The sequence below is a fragment of the Syngnathus typhle genome, linkage group LG6, assembly GCF_033458585.1.
Source record: "Syngnathus typhle isolate RoL2023-S1 ecotype Sweden linkage group LG6, RoL_Styp_1.0, whole genome shotgun sequence".
Classification (NCBI taxonomy): domain Eukaryota; kingdom Metazoa; phylum Chordata; class Actinopteri; order Syngnathiformes; family Syngnathidae; genus Syngnathus; species Syngnathus typhle.
The window spans coordinates 15,823,823-15,849,495 of NC_083743.1; the positions used below are offsets into that span (position 1 = coordinate 15,823,823).

General features: G+C 42.7%; 1 protein-coding gene across 1 annotated transcript in view; it reads left to right on the forward strand.

The window, feature by feature from the left end:
* Window positions 1-25,673, forward strand: part of msi2b (musashi RNA-binding protein 2b) — a 139,806-nt gene that overhangs the window by 105,956 nt on the left and 8,177 nt on the right. Inside the window, exon 12 of the mRNA XM_061281951.1 lies at window positions 16,971-17,174. Coding sequence (XP_061137935.1) covers window positions 16,971-17,174 — 204 coding nt within the window. The remainder of the gene's footprint in view (window positions 1-16,970; window positions 17,175-25,673) is intronic.

The following is a 25,673-nucleotide window of genomic DNA, read 5'->3' on the forward strand; positions in this document are numbered from 1 at the left end:
GATCTTCCTGCTCTGAACCCTGCCTGTGACTCTGGGTAGAGCATCTCTGCGAGGACTTGGAGTCTGTTTAGTACAACTCGAGCAAAGAGCTTACCGGTAATGCTGAGTAGGGAGATGCCACGGTAGTTGTTACAGTCACTCCTGTCTCCCTTGTTTTTGTACAAGGTGACGATGTTAGCATTTCTCATGTCCTGTGGGACAGAGCCTTCTTTCCAGCACAGGCATAAAAGCTTGTGCAGTCTATGCAGAAGAGCAGGCTTCCCACACTTGAATAAATAAGAGTGATGAATAAATAATAAATAAACAAATAACACAATAAATAAGAGGAGCAAAAATGGAGCAAGTGTGCATACAGCAGACAGTCAGAATATAGCGCAGAAGTACAGGACGCTACGCAGAAGGGGGGGAGAGAGTTCAGGATCCTAACAGCCTGGAGAATGAAGAGAATGAGAATAAAGTACAAAACTACGTGTATTTGGCCAGAAAACATGACCTTTAAGCTTTAAAAGTTAAAAAGTAAGAAGATTAAAAGAGTCAATGTGATATAGAAATTTCTTTTTTCGAGAGTCTGGACACCAGACATCAATATGGAAGTTTCCAGCGATTAGAGCATTAATCTCTACTCACAGAAAGGTCACCAGTGAAGTATTTATTGTACTAAGGTTGTCTGTAAACCATCACATACAACCGTACAAAGAGGTGACCCACCTCAAAAAAGCTCTGTTTAATACTGTTGAAAGGAGTCAGCATTGCTAACCGCACTCCTTTGCCTCTGGGAATTAAAGTAAAATAGATAGATTAGATAAAACAGCAGACTCATTGGTGCATGCCCCTGCCACTCAACGGAAAGCTAGACATCAGGAGCCAGGCATAGAATAAATCTTTAACAATGAAGGTTTGCTAGCATTCACCAGACCCAACCTGATTGGAGTCGTTGCATTAACCAACTCGGTGTTAAACTAGCAGATAAATAAGCAATATTGTTAAGAGTGGCCATATCGTTAAAATTTTAACGGTACCCATCCCTATCAAACGTGAGCTTGAGCCTAGCTCAATAATTATGCATAATGCACATTCAAAACTGTGGGCAAAATGTCCTTCAGTAAATCGTTGAAGTGCATTCAACTGCATGTAAAAAAATTGTCAAATTGAAGATTTTAATTTTGAATTACCTGTTTGCTATTCAAAGTTACTGTGTCTTTTTACTGTAGTACTTGTTCACAGTGCGTGTTAGTAGTGTATGTAGAAAATGTTCTGGATTACTGTTCAACTTTTATATGTTGAAGAAAGTGAAAGGGATCTGAGGTTTGACCTGTAACGTGGTAATCTAACTAATTACTGTTTCTGTCGTTATAACACCGTTATCGTTACTGAACGTTAAATGCGGTGCGTTACTATTAATTGATTGAATAAACTGCGTAATCCTGGCGCAACCCTGGCTGCTCCACACACAAAGTGGAGACTGGATGGGTTAACAAGGAGATAAACCATTATGATTGGCTAAGGCAGAGACGTGTTTCATGGTAATCAATCGGAGCCAATGTTTTTACACGAGCCCGGCCACACGCTTCATGCACATACACGTAATCGCACACAGCAAACACACTTTATATTGTTTAACTACTTACTTTTGAAGGAAATACTTAAAGAATGTCTACCAAAGCAGTTGTCTGAGATTGGGAGTTTGATTTATTGAATTAGATTCAAGATGGCGGCGCGTGCATACGCAGCGACCTCTCTCTGTCCCGCCCGAACGGTGTTTTGTCCGTCTAATGAGTGTTTGTCCGGCAGTTTTTTTTTGTTCGTCTCGTCGTACTGAGTCGTGCTACAGGTACGGCAGGCAGGTTCTGCTTGACATCGGCGAAAGCGAGTTTTGTCGAGTTCTGGACTTTGATGCGGGGACATTAAAGGAGCTCGGACTGCTACGTCCTGAGGCGTCGCCGGGCTCGTCTCCTATTCCTCCCCCGGTTGGGAAGCGTCGAAAGCGGTGTGCGAGGAGGCTGAAGAGGGGCAAGCGCGGGGGCGTCCGGGCCAGGCTGGCGGCCAACCCTGCTCGCCCAGCCGTGCCTTCCATTCTTCTGGCGGATGTTCGATCGCTGGACAACAAAATGGATTACATTCGCTTGCTGCGATCTACAAACCGGACAGTGCGGGACTGCTGTGTGCTCGTGTTCACTGAGACTTGGTTGACCGTCAACATTCCGGACTCTGCCGTACATCTGGAGCGGCTAGCGTGTTATCGGGCGGACCGGGCCATTGTACAAGGAGGAAAATCTTGTGGAGGTGGAATATGCGTCTACATCCGTGACGAATGGTGCCGGGACTCTGTAGTGGTATGCAAGCACTGCTCGCCACTGGCAGAGTTTGTGATCATTAAGTGCCGTCCTTTTTACCTGCCAAGGGAATTTACCGCGATTCTGCTGGTCGCGGTTTACTTCCCGCCTTCCAACATCGAAGGCGACAGGATCGCGGCCCTTAGTGAACTGTCCCAGGCTGTCAATGAACAACAGACAGCGCACCCTGACGGTTTCACCATCTTCGCTGGGCATTTTAATCATGCTAATCTGAAGTCTGTTTTTCCGTGGCTTCACCAGCATGTTAATTTTCCTACGCGTGGCGACAGCTTCCTGGACCTGGTCTACTCTTCGCATAAAGGAGCTTTCAAAGCCGCCCCCATCTTGGCCTTTCTGACCATATCACTGTTATGCTTTTGCCCGCATACAGACAAATGGTGAGAGCATCCAGACCGGTTCGAAAGCGGGTACGGGTGTGGCCTGAGGGTGCCTCTGATGCGCTTCGTGATTGCTTTGGCTCTACTGACTGGGACATGTTTAGGAGGGCTGCCACTTGCGACGATCGGACAGACATTGAGGAGTATGCTGACTCTGTTTCCTTCTACATCAGGAACTGCATTGATGATGTGACTCACTCAAAATCCATCGTCACTCGGGCTAACCGGAAGCCATGGCTGACGGGGGCTGTCTTCAGGCTGCTGAGGGCCAGGGACAAAGCCTTTAGAGCGGGGGATGAGGCTGGCTTGAGGACGGCGAGGGCCGACCTGTCCCGGGGCATCAAGGAAGCAAAGAGGGCGTTCTTTTACAAAATTACCGCCCACTTCAAGGACAGCAGGGACGCACGGAGCGTTTGGCAGGGCATTCAGACCATCACGGACTACAAGCCCGCACCGCAGAGCTGTGAAGGGGACGTCCGTCTGCTCAATGACCTTAACCGCTTCTTTGCTCGCTTCGACGCTCAGAACAGCACTTGCCCGCTGAAGGCCACTCCCCCTTCACACGAGCTGTCCTGTGCCTCTCCGCCGACAGCGTGAGGAGGGCGCTTGCCGCTATCAACATCCGTAAGGCGGCGGGCCCTGACAACATCCCGGGTCGAGCGCTGAAGGACTGCGCTGGTGAGCTGACGGATGTCTTCACAGACATCTTTAACACTTCCCTGCAGCAGGCCATCGTCCCGTCGTGTTTCAAAGCTGCCACCATCGTACCTGTGCCGAAGAAACCTGCTCCGTCCTGCTTCAATGACTACCGCCCCGTGGCACTTACGCCCATCATCATGAAGTGCTTTGAGCGGCTTGTCATGGAGCACATCCGTTCCGTTCTCCCCCCCACCATTGACCCCTTCCAGTTTGCGTACCGAGCCAAACGGTCCTCTGAGGATGCCATCTGCTCTGCCCTCCACTCAGCCCTCACCCACCTGGAGAGGAGGGACTCGTATGTGAGATTGCTGTTTGTGGACTTCAGTTCTGCATTCAACACCATTGTGCCACAACGACTCATCTGCAAACTCGATAAGCTGGGCCTCAGTACCTACCTCTGCAACTGGCTACTGGACTTCCTCTGTCAGAGGCCTCAGGTGGTACGTGTGGGCGACAAAATCTCCGCCAGCATCACGCTGAGTGCTCAGTCCGCTGCTCTTCACCCTCCTGACGCATTACTGCGCTGCAACCTACAGCAACAACCGCATAGTGAAGTTTGCTGACGACACGACTCTGGTGGGTCTCATCACCAAGGGAGACGAGACTCAGTACAGGCTGGAGGTTGACCTTCTGACCACGTGGTGCAGGGACAACAACCTCCTGCTGAACGTCGACAAGACCAAGGAGATTGTTGTTGACTTCCGGAAGGGTCACACCCAACACCTGCCGCTGACCATCGACGGTGCTGTGGTGGAGAGGGTGGGGAGCGCCAGGTTCCTGGGGGTGCACATCAGTGAGGATCTCTCCTGGTCCACCAACACCGCATCACTGGCAAAGAAGGCCAAGCGCCGCCTGTACTTCCTGCGGAAACTCAGGCGAGCGAGCGCTCCTCCGGCCGTCATGACTACGTTTTACCGTGGCACCATTGAGAGCGTCCTCTCCAGCTGTATTGCTGTTTGGGGTGGCAGCTGCACTGAATACAACATGAAGGCCCTGCAGCGCATAGTGAACACAGCTGGTAAGATCATTGGTGCTTCACTCCCCTCCTTGAAAGACATTTACATCTCCCATCTCACCCGCAAGGCGACCGCGATTGTGAGTGATGTGAGTCACCCCGCTCACTCTTTGTTCGATCTTCTGCCCTCTGGGAAGAGGTACAGGAGCCTGCGCTCCCGCACCACCAGACTCAACAACAGCTTCATACTCCAGGCTGTTAGGATCCTGAACTCGCTTCCCTGTTCTGCATAGCGTCCTGTACTTTTGCGCTATGCTTGCTGGCTCCGTTTTGCTCCTCTTATTTATTGTGTTATCTGTTTATTTATTATTTATTCATCACTCTTACTATTTATTGTTTGAATTTTTGCCTTCTTGTTTTGTATTGTGTCGTATGTTTATCGTGTAATATGTCTCGTCACCGTGGGATAGAGAAAACGTAATTTTGGTCTCTTTGTGTGTTGTGACATGTGGAGAGATTGACAATAAAGCTGACTTTGACTTTGACTTTGAAGACTACAGCGTTAAACACACTTTGTGTTATTGAAATGTTTACTTTTGTTGTGAACAAAATACTTCAAGTGCAGGATAAACATTGTGCAATAAATATTAACGGTTATGTACCTTAAGTACCTATCTGTTCCACTCATTTCAACTGACTTGTGAAAACTGCTCAGAAAAATCCAAATTCTTTGACATATGTATAGCAACTTTTTTTTTTTTACAGTAACGCAAATAGTTACTTTCCCTGGTAACTAGTTACTTTTATTTTAAAGTAATTCAGTTACTAACAGTTACTTTGTGGATCAAGTAGTGAGTAACTATAACTAATTACTTTTTTAAAGTAATGTTCCCAACACTGAGTTTGACAGTGCTGGAGGTTGGTGATCATTTCATCATGGCTGTCAAATTAATTTAATTAAATAGGATAATTTGTTAGTGAACATTCATTTTCTCAATGGTTGAACAAGTCTGTTCTTCAAATTTACTTCCTTAAACACACAGATATTCACTCGGCAAGATTTACAAAAACGACATGGATAATTTGAAGAGTAGTCTGACTATAGCAGTATTTAAACAAATTCAGCGACCATATTCAAGTCTTGTTTGACCTCTGTGTCAGTCTATTATCTGAAAAAACATTCAAGAGGTGATAAGTACCATAAGACGCCCTTTCATCTAAATTCAGGACATTGGGTTTATCCTTTTACCAACAAGGAGTCAATGACATGGATTTAATGCTGCATACAATTTTCCTGGATGCTCATCATCTCACAAAGCACTGGGACTTAATCATTACTCTCCACTAATCTGCTGAGGCAATTTAGAAATGCAGCAATGTCAAGATACGAAAAAGTGAATTATTCCGTTTTTTTCAACTGTAAAAATCTTTGCCAGTATTTAGAGTCATTTACAGTTTACACTGATTCTTTGCCACCAAATTTTTAATCTTTCAGGCGTACAATATTTTCAAGGACACACCGATGCTGCGCCAGAATGGCCAACTTAGCGCAGACCGGTCTGACAAAGTACCAAAGATGAATAGCAAGGCTTGTCCCTGCACAAAAATTAGGACATGCCAGAATTTCCACAAAGATTACGATTGGGTTGAATTCTGCTGCACATGTGTTCTTGGGCTAATTTTGGTATGTTTTGTTGTCCTTTTAAAAGCCCCTCAAATTGGCTACAAGAATACTTGAGTGGCCAAAATTTGAGGTTCAGGTGGCAGTGGTTGAATTTTCATTAGACCAAAATCTTTCAATGAGAGGATCCATCCATTTATTTTCTTCAACTAATTCGAGGGCTGATCCAGGGGGCAGCAGCTTCTGCAGACAGGGGCAGACTTCCCTCTATCCAGCCACCTTTCCCAACTCTTTCAACTCGAGGCATTCTCAGGCAAACCGGGAGTTTTAATCGCTCCAGCGTGTCCTGGGTTGTCGCTGTGGCCTCCTCCTAGTAAGACACCTCACTAGGGATATGAATTTCTGATACAGAAACCCAGATACCACAATAAGAATGTGTGAAATGAAAGTCTGCTAATTTCAAATGGAATGATGCATGCAGTTATGCATCTAAGGTGAATTCTTTACAAAGGTCTGCTTGCCTTTTCGGTTGAACTCATGTTAAGTAAACAAAGGTGAAAAAAAACATTTACCAACACTGATCTTAACCTGATGTTTTGCAAGAGATCTATGAGCCGGAAAAATGACAATTTTAAATACCGTAATTATCGGACTATAAGTCGCGGTTTGTTTTTCATAGTTTGGGTGGCGGGGCGACTTATACTGAGGAGCGACTTATATGTGAAATTTTTCACAAATTTTCAAAATTCAAAAAAAAAAAAGCAAAAAAAAAGTTAAACTGGGATAAACGAACCGCCAAGTTCACTTATATGTGATTTTTTTCACAAATTTTCAAAATTCAAAAAAAAAAAAAAGCAAAAAAAAAGTTAAACTGTGATAAACGAACCGCCAAGTGACGTCAGTGGCGCGGCGCGGTGGATGTTTACATAAAGGACAAAGATTCGATCACGGGATGACGACGATGACGAAGGCCCCCACGTACTACCGGCATCATTAGCGGATTTGTTTGTTAGTGACACGGAGGACAAAGAGTTTGAAGGTTTTAATGATTTGAAGTGACACAAAAGGTTTGAAAAACTATTATGGCTTTTACGCACGCCCCGTCCTACTCTACGGAGCTCTCTTTCACCTCCGTGGATTGAAGTCGGGGGCCGGCGCTCGGCCGGGTGGCTGTCCAGGGACGGTGGATGGGGCTCGGACATAGCTTTTACGCACGCCCGATCCTACTCTACGGAGCTCTCTTTCACCTCCGTGGATGGAAGTCGGAGGCCGGCGCTCGGCCGGGTGGTTGTCCGGGGACGGTGGATGGGGCTCGGACATGGCTTTTACGCACACCCGGTCCTATTCTATGGAGCTCTCTTCCACCTACGTGGCTGGAAGTGCCACCTCCGAGGATGGAAGTCCACGCCGCCACACACCTGGAAGTCCACGCCGGTGCTTGGGGCCGTGCGGTGGTGAACTATTTGTTATAGTTATTTGATATATTTTATTTCGTATAGCAACTTGTATACCGTTTTTTCCATGTATAATGCGCAAAATCTAAATTTTTATTGTCCTAAAATCTGGGGTAAGCATTATACATGGGTACAAAAAAAAAAAAAAATTTTTTTTTTTTTTTTTTTTAAATCCGGATATGATACGGAGGCCGCCATTACAGATGCGCTTTCTTCTCTGCTGTTCACGTCAAACACGCTCCATACGAACACAATGCTCTCGTATCAGACGCTTGCTCGATCATCTGCTTGCTTGCTGTCACAATGTGCCCTACACAAATCCGAAACATTTCTTCGCTATCAAGTTTGCTAGCGCATGCGCAGTGATACTGACCGGCAGAATAACATCCGGTTGTTCCCAAAGATATTTTTTCTGAAGTAATTTTACGTTAATCGACTTAAGTAGGAGTCAAAATGTGGGTGCGTATTATACATGGGTACAGGCTTTTTTCCAGCATCAACATGCCATTTTTAGGGTGCGTATTATACATGGGGGCGCATTATACACGGAAAAAAACGGTATGTTTTTATCGTTACAGTTCAGTAGTTGAACTCTTGTTTTGTTCAATAAAGAGACGTTTACCAAACCCACGTCTTTCCTTGTACTTTGTTAATGCTATAATATACTTATATACTAGATCTGTGGAATAACGACGAGGCTGACGTCAGGGCGCACGCGCGGCGTTGTTGACAAAGGACGAGGAATTTTATCGATGGATTTAATGATTTGGAGTGACAAATGTGAGCTGGTTTGATAATATTGTTGTTTATATGATAGTTTCCATAAAGGACGATCGATGGATTTAATGAATTGGAGTGACACAGATAGTTTTATGAACGTGTTATTTATGTAATAGTTATTTGAATAACTCTGAATGTTACATCAGGCCCGTTCTCAGCTCTTCGTTTGTGTTTATGTCACGTTAGCATACCTATCGTTTAGCCTGTTGTTGCTCGTTCATGTCTGTTCTTGGTGTTGGATTTTGTCGAATAAATTTCCCCCAAAATGCGACTTGTACTCCGGAGCGACTTATATATGTTTTTTTTCACGTTATTGTGAATTTTATGGCTCATGCGACCTATATTCCGGAGCGACTTTTAGTCCAAAAATTACGGTGGTTTCAATGAATCAAGTACCGTATTTTCCGGACTATAAGGCGCACCGGACTATAAGGCGCACCTTCAATGAATGGCCCATTTTAAAACTTTCTCCTTATATAAGGACTATAAGGTGCACCATTAATGCATCATGTCAGATTTTTAATCCAAATCAAATCATTCTCCATTTTATCTTTTTTATTTCAACTTCAGACGCAAAAAATTACTTTATAATCACAAAATAATGATCCATAGTCTTTTTGATTCATGATTCATAGTCTTCAGCGGGCCACTTATGATTGATTTCATCACACAATGCTTCGGGCCAGTTTAAGAATTTGGTCCATATATAAGGCGCACTGGACTATAAGGCGCACTGTCAGCTTTTGAGAAAATTTTAGGTTTTTAGGTGCGCCTTATAGTCCGGAAAATACGGTTGTTGTTTTTTGTCATACCACACATTTCCACATGATTTGCCATGAAACACAATACCCCATGTCCCAGGTTAGCCCAGTAAAATAAAACAGCAAACAGAGCGCGCCATCGCGCCTCTATGTTGTTTACTTGTATGTACGTATATTGTGTACTACGTCTTGTCACCGTGGGATAGTGGGAACGTTATTTTGATTTTTTTGTGTGTCTTGGCATGTGAAGAAATTGACAATAAAGCAGACTTTGACTTTTTCTACTATAACTGTCGCTTGTAGTATGTATTAAAAATACATGACTGATGTATGCCGCACTCATAAATTCCCAAGCTTTCCAGCAACAGCGTATGGACCAGTGACAGCAACAGTAGCAGCAACACATGGATCAGGTAGGGGAAAGCGTGGAAGAGGTGGCAGCTACATGTCATATGGGCACAACACAGGGGCAGGTAAATGCTCTGTCTGTAGTCTGTGTGGCCTGCCACACTCGCCATGCATTTTCTCTTGTTTCGTCATCGTGTCATCGCTTCAGTTTAACACCCAAATGATTCACACTAGGCTGGATGTATTTTTTTTGTTGGCGTTGATTTCTCCGACTGCCCGTAAAGGCACCACCGCGATCAGTTCGTTTCAAATGAAAAGAGGAAAGTGACGTGCGGACATGTGAAAAAGGCGGCTCTGTATGGGAGAGAAGTTGAAGAGGAATAGAAACACCCTTGGAAACCAAAACTTGCCCCTCGTCGTGACTCGGAGCCACAACAAATGTTTCGGATTTGTTTAGGGTACATTGTGACAGCAAACGAACAGGTGATTGAGCAAGCGTCTGATACGAGAGCATTGCGTTTGTATGGAGCGTGTTTGAAGTGAACAGCAGAGAAGAAAGGAACAAGGCCAAGTGTTGTGAAATAAAATACTGTAATACGCATTTAGGTAGAGAACTGAACTCTCGCTCTTTATATAGCTAACGTGTCTTGCGCATCCGTTCTGCGCATCTGTAATGGCGGCCTCCGTATGATATCCGATTTGCGATGGAGATTAAAAAACAAACGATATTTGACAATAACACACCATCATGGATTGCACCATCGCATCAAACGATGTCGTCAATTATGAATTTTACTGACTAAGTGTGTTGGGCAGGATGGCTGAATGCGATGCGGGATTGACAACAAACAAGAAGAAAGGTGATTTCAAGTTTTATTTCGAGGGAGATTTTCTTCAAAAATTGTTGTACCCATGCATAATGCGCACCCCAGATTTTAGGACAATAAATTAGTTAAATTTTGCTCATTATACATAGAAAATCACGGTAACAAGTTTATCGAACCATCTGTATCACAAATCTCCTGACTCCGGAAGTCAGTGAATGGAACTCATTGTCAGTGAGGCTCCAATTATGCCACAGCCATAGTGCGCCCTCATGCAGTTTAAAGTGAAAATCACATGTGAAGTGATCAACTATACTAGTAAGTCAGTAATGTGTTAATGATCAAGTAAAAATTTGTGAATAATTACACATATAAGTTGCTCCTGAGTATAAGTCGCCCCCCCCACCCAAACTATGAAAAAAAACACGACTTATAGTCCGAAAAATACGGTACTCAATTTGTGTCATTACTCAAACTATTGAAATTTGCAATGATGACATTGAGATGAGACAATGACAGTCAATTCTAAGATTCCATTTGTGCTTTAAAAAAAGATCGATTCCTTTTAAGATCCAACTATTCCTCTGGTTCACCATCTCTACCTATTAGCCTGTCGGTATTGGTATCACATCTAAAATGTATTAGTCATATTTCATTGATTTGATAGCAGAGCTTGACATAATTGATTGCTTATTTTTTAATCATTGCTGTCCATATTGCTTCTGTTGAAGACTTTTTTACAATATTTTTACACCACACAAGGGAGTTGATTGAATTTTTGCGGTGCTCTAAATAAACCAACAACGTTGTAGTAGTTTTTTATGCACTTTTGCTTTGTCCGAGGAGTAAATGATGTGGTATCCAGTTTTCATTGCCAATTGTACAGCTGCAAAGTTCGTTACTGTATTTTTCGCACCATAAGCCATTTCGGGTTAAAAGGCGCTTGCATGCCATGACTTATGGTAAACAAAAAAAAAAAAATGTCACGGAAGCAAGGCAGTGAGTTCGGTTGTACTTTATTCTACTGTTTAACCATGTACTGTACGCACATTATTGTTAATCGATATTCATACGCTAATCCGTCCAAGTCATTTTCTGTATCCAAATTAAACAGTTGGGAAAGTTCCCTCTCATCATTTTCTCGTTGTCACGTTGCTCTTCTGCAATGATCCTGGCTTTCCAGAAAGCTTTAATCGTGCCTTGTACGCATATATCTTTGTCTATGCCATTTTAGAGGGTCGTAATGCTGTTTTATTTGCACAAATGATAGTATTTATTTATCAATGGCGGCGGAGGTACGTACTCTCCGTGTTACATGAAGTCCTCTGATTGGTTTACCGCCTCTGTCTATGTAAAACGTCGGGTCTACTTATTAAGCCTGTTTATTACGTATCTGTGTGGCAGAAGAATTTACATATTTGCACAAAAAGTAGTATGAATATAAGTCGCATTAGCCATAAAATGCACAATAACGTGGAAAAAAAACATATGTCGCTCCGGAGTACAAGTCGCATTTTGGGGGAAATTTATTCGACAAAATCCAACACCAAGAACAGACATGAACGAGCAACAACAGGCTAAACGATAGGTATGCTAACGTGACATAAACACAAACAAAGAGCTGAGAACGGGCCTAACGTAACATTCAGAGTTATTCATATAACTATTACATAAATAACACGTTTATAAAACCATCTGTCTCATTCCAATTCATTAAATTCATCGATTGTCCTTTATGGAAACGATGTCGCGTATGCGCCGCGCCGTTGACGTCTAAATATTCTAAATATTCCACAGACCCATATAACGATATATAAAGTATAGATCAACTATCACATAAACAACAATATAATCAAACCATCTGTGTCACTCCAAATCATTAAATCCATCGATCAAATTCTTTGTCCTTTTGTCAACAACGCCGCGCGTGCGCCCTGACGTCAGCCTCGTCGTTATTCCACAGATCTAGTATATAACTATATTATAGCGTTAAAGTACAAGGAAAGACGTGGGTTTGGTAAACGGCTCTTTATTTAACAAAACAAGAGTTCAACGAGCCAACAAGTACTGAACTGTAACGATAAAAACATACATATACAAGTTGCTATACGAAATAAAATATATCAAATAACTATAACAAATAGTTCAGCGCACCACGGCCCCAAGCACCGGCGTTGACTTCCAGGCGTGTGGCGGCGTGGACTTCCATCCCCGGATGTGGCACTTCCAGCCACGGAGGTGGAAGAGAGCTCCATGGAATAGGACCGGGCGTGCGTAAAAGCCATGTCCGAGCCCCGTCCCCGGACAGCCACCCGGCCGAGCGCCGGCCTACGACTTCCATCCACGGAGGGGAAAGAGAGCTCCGTAGAGTAGGACTGGGCGTGCGTAAAAGCCATGTCCGAGCCCCATCCACCGTCCCTGGACAGCCACCCGGCTGAGCGCCGGCCGCCGACTTCAATCCACGGAGGTGAACGAGAGCTCCGTAGAGTAGGACCGGCCGTGCGTAAAAGCCATAATAGTTTTTCAAACCTTCTGTGTCACTTCAAATCATTAAATCCTTCAAACTCTTTGTCCTCCGTGTCACTTAGAAACAAAGCCGCTAATGATGCCGGTAGTACGTAGGGGCCTTCGTCATCCCGTGATCGAATCGTTGTCCTTTATGTAAACAACCGCCGCGCCACTGACGTCACTTTTTTTTATTTTTATTTTTTTTTTGAATTTTGAAAATTTATGAAAAAATTCACATATAGGTCGGTCCTCAGTATAAGTCGCCCCCCCCACACCCAAACTGAAAAAAAACGCAACTTATAGTCCGAAAATTAGGGTATTTATTTATCAATGGCAACAGAGGTACGTACTTTGCACAAACGATAGTGGCAGTGGAGGTACTGTACGTCCTCCTGTACGTGTTACGTCCAGTCCTCTGATTGGTTTACCGCCCCGATTCAAGTAAAACGTAATGTCCTCTGATTGGTTCATCGGGTGCCTGTATATTACGTCTGTGTGGCTGCAGCCACACAAAACAACTTTACAGATTTGCACAATCAACAGTATATACAGTATTGTTGTATTGGTCCGAAAATAAGATGATGTTTTTTGCATTGAAATAAGACTGAAAAAGTGGGGGTCGTCTTACATTTTGGGTCTAGACATTATACCCATTCACTTGTGCGCACCGGTAAGTTAAAGGCTGCTGGTATCGACTGAGTATGGTGCAATGATCGTGTGCGTCCTTGACACAAAGTGTGTATCTACATTTCATTGTTACTACTGTTCACTGTTTGTCCGATCGCAGTTTGCTTCGTGTATGCGCCGTTTGATTGACAGCTCCGGCGCACTCCTTTAAGTTTGCCTCACATCGTACGAGCAACGTACACGCATGACTACAGCCGTGAGGCAGCGGCACGGTGACTAACGATCGCCAGCAACAACTCATCTGCAAACTCGACAAGCTGGGCCTCAGTACCTACCTCTGCAACTGGCTGCTGGACTTCCTCTGTCAGAGGCCTCAGGTGGTACGTGTTGGCGACAAAATCTCCGCCAGCATCACGCTGAGCACGGGGGCCCGCCAAGACTGCATGCTCAATCCGCTGCTCTTCACCCTGCTGACGCATTACTGCGCTGCAACCTACAGCAACAACCGCATAGTGAAATTTGCTGACGACACGACTCTGGGCACCAAGGGCGACAAGACTCAATACAGGTTGGAGCTTGACCTTCTGACCACGTGGTGCAGAGACAACAACTTCCTGCTGAACGTCAACAAGACCAAGGAGATTGTTGTTGACTTCCGGAAGGGTCACACCCAACACCTGCCACTGACCATCGACGGTGCTGTGGTGGAGAGAGCGAGCAGCACCAGATTCCTGGGGGTGCACATCAGTGAGGATCTCTCCTGGTCCACCAACACCGCATCACTGGCGAAGAAAGCTCAGCGCCGCCTGTACTTCCTGCGGAAACAAAGGCGAGCAAGTGCTCCTCCGGCCGTCATGACTACTACATTCTACCGTGGCACCATTGAGAGCGTCCTCTCCAGTTGTATCGCTGTGTGGGGTGGTAGTTGCACTGAATACAACATAAAGGCCCTGCAGCGCATAATGAACACGGCTGGTAAGATTATTGGTGCTTCACTCCCCTCCCTGAAGGACATTTACACCTCCCGTCTCACCCGCAAGGCGACCGCGATTGTGAGTTATGTGAGTCACCCCGCTCACTCTTTGGGAAGAGGTACAGGAGCCTGCGCTCCCGCACCACCAGACTCACCAACAGCTTCATACTCGAGGCTGTTAGGATCCTGAACTCTCTCCCCCCTTCTGGCTAGCGTACTGTACTTTTGCGCTATATTCTGACTGTCTGCTGTATGCACACTCCATTTTTGCTCCTCTTATTTTGTGAAGGCGATGGCCTTCACACATATGTTATTCTACTCCATTCACTTTATTATATTTTATTCCCGTCACTTTTTTGTCCCGCTTCTTCTTCCACATAATTCATCCGATTCACTCCATTCCACTTTTGACGTATTCCAGATATTCACGAGATGAGCGCTTGTATTTTTCTCGTTCCGAAAATTTTCCGTTTTTGCAGAATTTGGGCAAATTTTTCCCCATTCATTCTTAAAGGCACATTCGACTTTTCACATTTACGTCATTCCAATTTGAAATTCACATCATTCAGCACATTTGAATCACATTTGGGAAGATTCTCGATATTCCCAAAATTGCCAAATTCAAAAATGTCACGTTTTCACGTTTAAAATTTTGTATTTGTATTGTGTAATATGTCTTGTCACCGTGGGATAGTGGGAACGTAATTTTGTGTGTCTTGGCATGTGAAGAAATTGACAATAAAGCAGACTTTGACTTTGACTTTGATTTTGTTGTCTCGATGACTTATGTTTGGTGTGTTGCAGAGAGTATTTCACTTATGGTTATTTAGTATAGCGGAACCGTTACTCGCAATAGTTATGTAATGTGGACCGTCTACTAGTGGTGTGTGACGTCAGAAGTTGAGCGTTGACTTACGTGCTGTATTTCTGTCTGTTGCAGAACCACACACACGCACCACACACACACGCACACACACACACACCCCACACACCCTTCACACGTAATAATCACACACACAAGAATCACATTCACACACCCAAAGACTCCCATGTACATGTACACTACACACACCTGCTCTCACATCCTTATGACCAAACGTATGCCTATACACTTTTGCTAGTTTGCCTGTATGCCCCTATGAGCCACAGTGCCTGTTACTTTTTTGCCAATAATTCAGTAAAGCAATCAAAACTAAACTACGTCGTCCCTCATGTGTTCTGACCGACACCCGGGGGCAAAAAGAGCATAACCATCCGAGCCAACCCCCTATACAGTCCTCAGGCTTCCCCACAATAGCGGTAGCAGTTTGCATTATATTATTGCAATGTTTTTCCTTATTCAGATTTGTTTCAAGACTACAGTTACAGTTAGACTTCACTTTGATGGTTAATGCAGTTATTGCAATTTTGTTGTTTATTGCGGTTTATTTACATTTCAAAAATCAGACGCCATTCTTTTACAAATGTGATTGCACTTTAGTTTCCATATTTAAATGTTCAGATATTAAAGTCAAAGTCTGCTTTATTGTCAATCTCTTCATCCCAAGACACACATAGAAATCGAAATTACGTTTCCCCTATCCCACGGTGACGAGACACAGTACACGATAAACATACAAGTAAACAACGCAAAATAAAAACAAGAAGGCACAAACAATGAACAATAAGAGTGATGAATAAATAATAAATAAATAAATAACACAGTAAGTAAGAGGAGCAAAACGGAGCAAGAGTGCACAGCAGACAGTCAGAACAAAGCGCAAATGTACAGGACGCTACGCAGAAGGGGGAGAGAGTTCAGGACCCTAACAGCCTGGAGATCACAAACCCCGCCAGTGGCGAGCAGTGCTCGCATACCACCACAGAGTCCCGGCACCATCCGTCACGGATGTAGATGCACATCCCACCTCCTCGCGACTGTGCCCCTCGTACAATGGCCCGGTCCGCCCGATAGCACGCTAGATGTGATAGACAGTTTTTGCATGATTTGAACAAGGCAAAATAACGTGCTTTTTCTCTCGAATATATTGTTATAATCATTTGTTTCAGATGTAATTATTTTCTGTATAAAAAATAGATTTGGTGTCCTTTAAGGACCCCAGGAAGAGTAGCGTTGGCATTGCCAGAGCTAATGGGGATCCTAAATAAAACAAACAAACAAAAAAGTCTTTGTTCAAACTTGAGTCTTGAAAAAGGGGGGGTCGTCTTGTAATCAGGGTCGTCTTATATTCGGGCCAAAACGGTATTTACCAATGATGGCGTACTCCTCGACGTGTTACGTCCAGTCATCTGATTCTTTGTTTGCCCCGATCTACGTAAAACGTAATGTCATTGGTTCATCGGGTCTTCATATTACGCCTGTATATTACGGAAGCCACACAAAACAACTTTACAGATTTGGGGATTTGGTCCACACAAAAGGCGCACCTGATTAAAAGGCGCACCTTCGTTTTTTTAGAAAATTAAAGGCTTTTAAGTGTGCCTTATGGTACGGAAAATACTTTAATCTGAGTAGATTTCCAAGATGTCTGGTGTAAATGATACTTTTGATTGATACGTCATATATTCAAACAGCATCATGAACCATTATAAGGTTGATCCATTGGATTGATAGTCTTGGCTGAGGATCACAACAGCGACATGTAAAAATGAGCAAGCTGAAAACAATTTCATTGCTCCCATCTCCCAGGGCTCCCTGATTATGGGTTGTGCTCTTTGGCTGGAACCAGCGCTGACTTGAGGGGCGTAGCACAGTACTCCATGGCTGACTATGGCTCCCTCGGGCCACAGACGGCAGCTCAGATGTTGCCTAATGAGCATGCCAGATCGGCCTGCAATTCTCCCAGCGCCCTTCAGCACCACCTTCACAGCCCAGACCCTTTTAAGAGACCAGGTGTGTAAATTCACGTGTATACTCCTCCCACATATTTTTTCCAAGGATAATGGTAAAAGTGCTGAAGCATGAGTCTGTGACTGTAATGGACATTTGCCTTTAATATGTTGCATGCATTTGATAGCACTACATTTGCCGTCTGTTGTTTTATTATTGACTGTTTGAGAACATGTCATTTCTCATTTTCACTGTTGGAGAAAAGGTGTGACAATTTCAAAAATCCTCTCTACATTGGGGTTCATCTAATCACTCTAGTTTGCTTTTTAAGGTCCTTCAAGTTAGTCAAGTAACTTATACTATAGCCCAGCTCACGCAAAATATGTAAAGAGAAGGTTGAATGAGGTTTAAAAAAGATCCTGTATAGAAATGATGAGTATTCTGCATGCACAAGAATAATCACATTGTTACCAACCTATTGCAGCATTTTGACTCTGACCCAGAAGGTATGGATTTAAAAAAAAATCTTTCCTGCATCATGATCATGCATCAAATGTATCCCTGTGGAACTGTCTACAAGATTGTGTCAAATTGGGTTTTATGCCTGGTGAAGCCCATATCTCACTGAGAAGCGGATGCTTGTGAGTGTTTATGCACGTAGCGAATGTTGGCTTTTCGCCAGGTTTTGATAAAGATTGTAAAAGGTTGCATAGACCTTCACACACAGTTTTAATGGTCAAAAACTATTTTTCTTGTTGGTGTCTTTGAGACAAGGTTAAGAGCTGATGAGAACAAGTCTAGACAAAGAGATACAGAAAAACAAGACAGGGAACAGAACTAAATCCAATCTAAACAACTCTGAGTAAGTTAACCCTAAAATGAGGGAAACTGAGTTAGTAATCGTTCCAGAAAGAGGTAACTTAAACTCTGAGTCAATTACTGCGGTGACTTACTCTGTGAAGATAACCTGCTCGCTACCTGTCTCCTCCCACAGAAAGAAAGGGGTTAATCATGGATTCATTCAAAATCCAGTCGACATCGAAGCCGTAATAACTCGAAACGCTTTACGTCGCGAGGGAATCTTACGACCCAGATTAGACGTTTTATCATTTCTAGAAGGATATCTTTTCGAACACTACTGCTTTTCTTTGAACGCTATAATTTATCTTAATAACCTTCTCCGGCCATGGAATGGCTGATGGTGTAGTGCAGGGGTGGGCAATTCCTGTCCTCGTGGGCCGGTGTCCTGCATGTTTTCTATGTCACCCTGTTGCAACACACCTGATTCAAATGGTCAGACAATTAGCAAGGTCTGCAGAAGCTGGATAACAATCCTGATCATCATCATCATCAGGTGTGTTGCAGCAGGGAGACCTATAAATTATGCAGGACACCGGCCCTCGAGGACCGGAATTTCTGGAGTAAAATTTGTTGTGGCAATTCCTAGGAGAGATCCGACGTGTTGGTCCGTTTACCTCGATCTGTGACGGGTTGATGTTGATGTTGATGTGGCTGAACGTCACGTCGCGTACGCCGAGCCAAATTGGCCACTCTCTTTTAAACGCTCGGCACTGTGTCCACCTTGCTTTTCCTTGGGCGACTCATTTTAATGGAAGGATTCCAGGGGAAGGTTTGTGGGTGGCTTTAGCGCAAAACTGCATCTGAAAGCTCAGCGCGCGAATTACAAGAATGCTGTCGTCACAGCCCACGCTCTAAATTCGGGACTGAAATAGAGCGCGAGTGCGCCATGTCCGTACGACTGAGTACGTACACGCACTTGTGAGTGTGCACTGAGCTTTCTGACACAGTAAATGCGCAGGCGAGCGGTTCCCCATCTACTGGGGAAAGGCAGTCATTGCAGGCAAAATGACCAAAAAAAAAAGTTTAATAATACAATTTATTCAGGGTTGGCGGGCCAGATTAAACGGTCCCGTGGGACGGATGTGGCCCGCGGGCCGTAGTTTGCCCACCCCTGTACTAAATGGTCAGGTGACGATACCAAATGGTCAGGTGACCGCAGGGCAGAGGTTTACCGTATAAGGACATCCTTTTTCTTTCCCGCCTTTTCCGGATCGTATAAAACCTTAAAAAAACTCAAGTTCTTGCCAATAAAGAACCAACTGTTACTCCACATCTCACTTGGGGTAGATGCTTTAGATTTTTTGCGATGTAATAAATGCTTGATAAGATTCCATGTTGTTTCGATGTCACCAGAGGCTTGAGTAAATTTATCAGCATAGTAAGTTTGTTTGTTCCATCTGTGGTCCCTTCTCAAGGTTTTTCATTTTCCCCCGGTAGTTTTTTTTTTAGTTTTTCCTTGCCCTTTTGGGAGCTTAAGATCAGGGGATGCTTTGAGAATAATTGTCAATTTTTGTCTATGTGAAGCCCTTTGAGACTGCTTGTGATTTAGGGCTATACAAATAAACTTGACTTGACTTTGGTTTTCCTTAGTAATACTGTAAATTTATTTTTATATTTCTTATATTTATAGGGGTGGGATTTGCAATAGAATTTCTATAAAGTTTTTTTTCTTTTACGTAAACATTTTTTTAGTTCATCCGTTATCCATGGTTTCCACTTAGAGTTATTTTTACGACTAGAAATTAAAAGAAATTATGACTCTAATGCATTTGTGAATAGTGATAGAAAAGAGTGATAGGCTTTGTTGACATCTTGCAACAGGATAACCTCATCCCATGACACAGAGCTGATGATAGATATAAAGGATTCCATGTTTTTTGCAGTAAATTTGCGGAATTTCATTTGATCACCAGTAGTGCTATGACCTTTGATTTTTGGAACACTATCATTGTAGATGAAATGGAAGACGGGAAGATGATACATCACAGATCAACAGGCCAGATGTTATTTTGAAGTCCAGAGAATTAAATAAGATGTTGTCAAAGAGAGTGGCCTTTGAGCCTGTGATCCTGGAGGGTTTGTTAATAAAGGGGAAAAAGTTGCTAGAATATAATATATTAAGGAAGTCTGCTGTATGTGACTGCTTAGTTTCAAGCAAGTTAATATTAAAGTCACCAAGTAGGACACACAATTTGCTTTCATTGTTTATGATTTCTAGAGTAGAGTCGAGGGTCTCATTGAAAGTGATTTTATCAGATTCTGGTGGTCTATATACACCGTAATTTTCGGACTATAAGTCGCTCTGGAGTATAAGTCGCACCAGCCATAAAATGCCAAAAAAAACATATAAGTCGCTCCGGAGTATAAGTCGCATTTTGGGGGGGAATTTATTCGACAAAATCCAACACCAAGAACAGACATGAACGAGCAACAACAGGCTAAATGATACGGTATGCTAACGTGACAAACACAAACGAGGAGCTGAGAACGGGCCTGATGTAACATTCAGGTATTTTAAAAAAACTATTACATAAAAAACACATTTATAAAACCATCTGTGTCACTCCAATTCATTAAATCCATCGATTGTCCTTTGTCAACAATGCCGTGTGCCGCGCCGCAGTTCAAATTATTCCACAAGCCCATACAACAATATATAAACTATATTTTAAATACCGTTTTTTTCCGTGTATAATGCGCAAAATTTAACTAATTTATTGTCCTACAATCTGGGGTGCGCATTATACATGGGTACAAACATTTTTTAATTTTTTTTTATTATTATTATTTTTTTTATTATTATTTTTTTTTTTAAGAAAGTCATGGTACAACAAAACCAACAACAGGACTGACCGACAAAGTTGTGGAACAAAAAGACAGGGTGACATTACCAAAGACAGGAACAGAAACCAAACAGACATCATGACAGTAACACATGCAATGACCCGACGGTGAGTGAGGGGCAGACAGGACTTAAATACAAAACACGTTACATCGATTGAGGTGACACAGGAAGAGAGGGGCGACGCGAACAGAAACTATGGCAACCTAGACATATAGCAAAACTGGGAACGAGACATGACAAATCTCCCTCTAAATAAAACTTGAAATCACCTTTCTTCTTGTTTGTTGTCAATCGCGCATCACATTCAGCCATCCTGCCCAACACACTTACTCAGTAAAATTCATAATTGACGACACATCGTTTGATGCGATGGTGCAATCCTTTATGGTGTGTTATTGTCAAATATTGTTTGTTTTTAAATCTTCATCGCGGACCGGACGTCATACGGAGGCAGTATAACTGCGCATGCGCACTATGGATCCCATGCGCAGAACGGATGCGCAAGACACGTCAGCTATATAAAGAGCGAGAGTTGTTTTCTTCCTATTAGTTTCAATTCACAGTTTAATTAGCAGTAGCAGTCAGCAAATAACAAAATGCGTATTACAGGTAATATTTTATTTCACAACACTTTGCCTTGTTCCTTTCGTCTCTGCTGTTGACTTCAAATACGCTCCATACGAACACAATGCTCTGGTATCAGACAAGGCTTGCTCGATCACCTGCTCGTTTGTTGTCTGTCACAATGTACCCTACACAAATCCGAAATTTGTTGCGGCTCCGAGTCACGACGAGGGGCAAGTTTTGGTTTCCAAGGGTGTTTTTATTCCTCTTCAACGTCTCTCCCATACAGAGCCGCCTTTTTCACGTCCGCACGCCTTTTTCACATGTGCGCACGGATCGCGGTGGTGCCTTTACGGGCACTCGGAGAAATCAACGCCAACAAAAAAAATACATCCAGCCTATTTAAGACCATACCAAAGACTATAAAAATGGGACCCATTGTCTCCCTGCGTGTGTGACGATCATTGGGACTTAAAAAAATAAAAATAAAATAAAATAAAATTTAAAAAAAAATTAAAAATTGGGTGCGTATTATACATGGGTACAGGCTTTTTTCCAGCATCAACATGCCATTTTTAGGGTGCGTATTATACATGGGGGGGCATTATACACGGAAAGAAACGGTAACTATCACATAAACAACAATATTATCAAAACATTTGTGTCACTCCAAATCATTAAATCCATCGATCACATTTCTCGTCTTTTCAACAATATATAAACAATATTTTAAATAACTATCACATAACAATATTACCAAACCATTTGTAATTACTTTATTTGATTTTTTCTCTCTATTTTTCATGTTTTGAATATGTTCAAGATAAAGATTTCAAAGCATGTGAAGTGATCAACTATACTAAAAATAACATGTGAAGTGGTCAACTATACTTGTAAGTAAGTGATGTGTTAATGATCAAGTAAAAATTTGTGGAGAAAAAAAACATATAAGTCGCTCCTGAGTATAAGTCGCCCCCCCACCCCCACCCAAACTATGAAAAGAAACGCGACTTATAGTCCAAAAATTACGGTATATATCCAATTATCACACTTTTATTGTTGATGAGTGAACAAGATGAGAGTTCTATAAACACTGATTCTGCGACAGCCATATCAAAGTGAACACTTAGATCCTTTCTGGGAGAGAAATTTAAGTTATCAGTCTGTCATGGAGTGGATGGAGCAGGGCGACAAAATGCAGCTTGGACCAGGGTTTATTGAAGGGAACTCAAAAGGCAAAGTGACATGACTTAACAAACAATAACTTTCACTGACTGACCGGGACGTGAAACAAAAAGACAGCAGGACATGACGACAGCAAGACAGTACGACAACAACAACACAATGAGCCGACGGGGAGCGAGGGGCAGACAGGACTTAAATACATAACACCAAACACGAGGCAGGTGACCGCGGTTACATTGATTGAGGCGACACAGGAGGGGCGACACAAACAGAAACTATGGCAACCTAGACACATAGCAAAACTGCTGGGGACGAGACGTGACAGTCACATACAGTAAGACTCCTCCACCTTGATTTTTTGGTCTGCAGGAGTGTATAAGAGTGTAGTGAGAGAGAGGGTAGCTAGATGTATTATCAACCATCCAGGTTTCAGTAAGAGCTATTACTGAAAAATAATGTGTCAAAGTTGATAAATAGGTTTTCAGACCATCATGATTTTTAGAGATACGCCGTACATTGAAGTGGACAGTGGAAAATACATTTGTTTGGCAGTGGCCAGGAGGAGTATTGCACAGATTGTTAAACATATCTTCAGAAAAATATTCACATGACAATTTAACACATTTTAGGGGAGTGTAATTAGTATCTGGGTTAAAGAAGGACTCGTAGATACCAGCATTAACATTATCTATCTCAGATTAATTAAATAATAAAGAGTCCAGATCCGGAGGGACAGAGATCCCTGCATTAGTGGGAGTGTCACTGGACGACATGGAGGGTGTAAGGGGACGGTCTACCTGAGATGAAAGTCCTCCCCGCCAGTCTCTGTTTGCCATGTTATGCTCCGCTGTAATCCACCATTCTCGTCAGGAGGGTCCATAGGTACCACTTAATGGTCATCAGTTCAGCCATTGTAGACGTTCCCCCACCACCAGGCCATACATCTTCAGTTCCTCCAGTTCACTCACAACGAGAGTTAGTTTATTAATGATCAGTTTACTGGCTAAGGGCCATGCGCTCGGGTAAGTCTTTATTTTATTTTTTAAAAAAAAATGCACCTGTTTTGAGTATCTTACATCTACATGCATTCTCTTGTATTTATGTAACACCAAAAACTCAGTGAAGTCTGAGGCTGAGGCTGACTGTAAATCATGGAGTATGGAGTTTTACTGAGGCTTAGGAGTGTAGGAGTCAATTTGGAAAATACTATGGATTTAATGATTTGGAGTGGCATGGACGGTTCGTTAAAATTGTTGTTTATATTACATTTATTTGATATATCTAGTCTGACGTCAGCGGCGCACGTAGTTCAAAAAAGTCAAAGTCAAAGTCAGCTTTATTGTCAATTCCTTCACATGTCAAGACACACAAAGAAACCGAAATTACGTTTTCTCTGTCCTACGGTGACGAGACATATTGCACGATAGACATACAAGTAAACGACACAATATAAAAACAAGAAGGCACAGACACTGAATAATATTAAATAAATAAATAAATAAAATGAGTGATGAACAAATAATAAACAAATAACCCAATAAATAAGAGGAGCAAAACTGAGCCAGTGTGCGTACAGCAGACAGTAAGCATAGCGCAAAGTACAGGACGCTACGCAGAAAGGGGAAGCGAGTTCAGGATCCTAACAGCCTGGAGTACGAAGCTGTTGTTGAGTCTGGTGGTGCGGGAGCGCAGGCTCCTATATCTCTTCCCAGAGGGCAGAAGCTCAAACAAAGAGTGAGGTTGGCTCCTCGTTTGTGTTTGTCACGTTAGCGTACCATATTGTTTAGCCTGTTTTTGCTGGTTCATGTCTGTACTTGGTGTTCGATTTTGTCAAATGAATTTCCCCCAAAATGCGACTTAAACTCCGGTGCGACTTATACATACATATGTTTTTTTCCTCTTTATTGTGCATTCTATGGCTGATGTGACTTGTACTCCAGAGCAACTTTTAGTCCAAAAAATACGGTACATACATTTTTGGTGTATCAATAAATGTATATTAAACCATATAAGTTTATATGTTATCATTAGAACAGTAAATAATAGTTTCAAACATGCAGATATTATATTAGTAGTATATCAGTGGTCCCCAACCTTTTTTACGTCACGGACCGGTTACATGTCAGAAATATTTTCGCGGACCAGCATTTACATAAATAAATAATACATTTATAAATAAATAAATAAATAATACATTCATAATAAATATATAAATACGATAAAATAAAATGATACGACTGACATAAAAACAAGTACAAATGACAAAAATAAAACGCACCATTACGTTGAATTAGTGGGAGCACTGAGTTTGTTTCTCAGAAACGAGCCGCTCCCATCTAGACTTAATCGGAGACAATGACACCCGAAGTGATTAAGGTTTGTCTTTTATTGCAGGATGCTTGGTCTCCATGTGTTGAAGCAGTTTTGAATGCTTCATTGCCTGGTTAGTTAGCCTGTCGCCACATATTAGCTTTGCGGGCTCGACTGGGGAAACATGTCACGTGACCGGGACGAGTGTCTTGACCTAAATTAATTGATCGTCGATAAAAAAAAAAAAATCTGTGCGGCTTGGCGGCCCGGTACCAAGTGACCCACGGACCGGTGGTTGGGGACCACTGGTATAAATGACATACAGAAATAATGTATAATACCGTTTTTTTCCGTGTATAATGCGCAAAATTTAACTAATTTATTGTCCTAAAATCTGGGATGCGCATTATACATGGGTACAGAAATTTTTTGTTTTTTTTAATTTTTTTAATTTTTTTAATTTTATTTTATTATTATTATTTTTTTTAAGAAAGTCATGGTACAACAAAACCAACAACAGGACTGACCGACAAAATCGTGGAACAAAAAGACAGGGTGAGATTACCAAAGACAGGAACAGAAACCAAACAGACATCATGACAGTAACACATGCAATGATCCGACGGTGAGCGAGGGGCAGACAGGACTTAAATACAAAACACGTTACATCGATTGAGGTGACACAGGAAGAGAGGGGCGACGCGAACAGAAACTATGGCAACGTAGACACAGCAAAACTGGGGACGAGACATGACAAATCTCCCTCGAAATAAAACCTGAAACCACCTTTCTTCTCG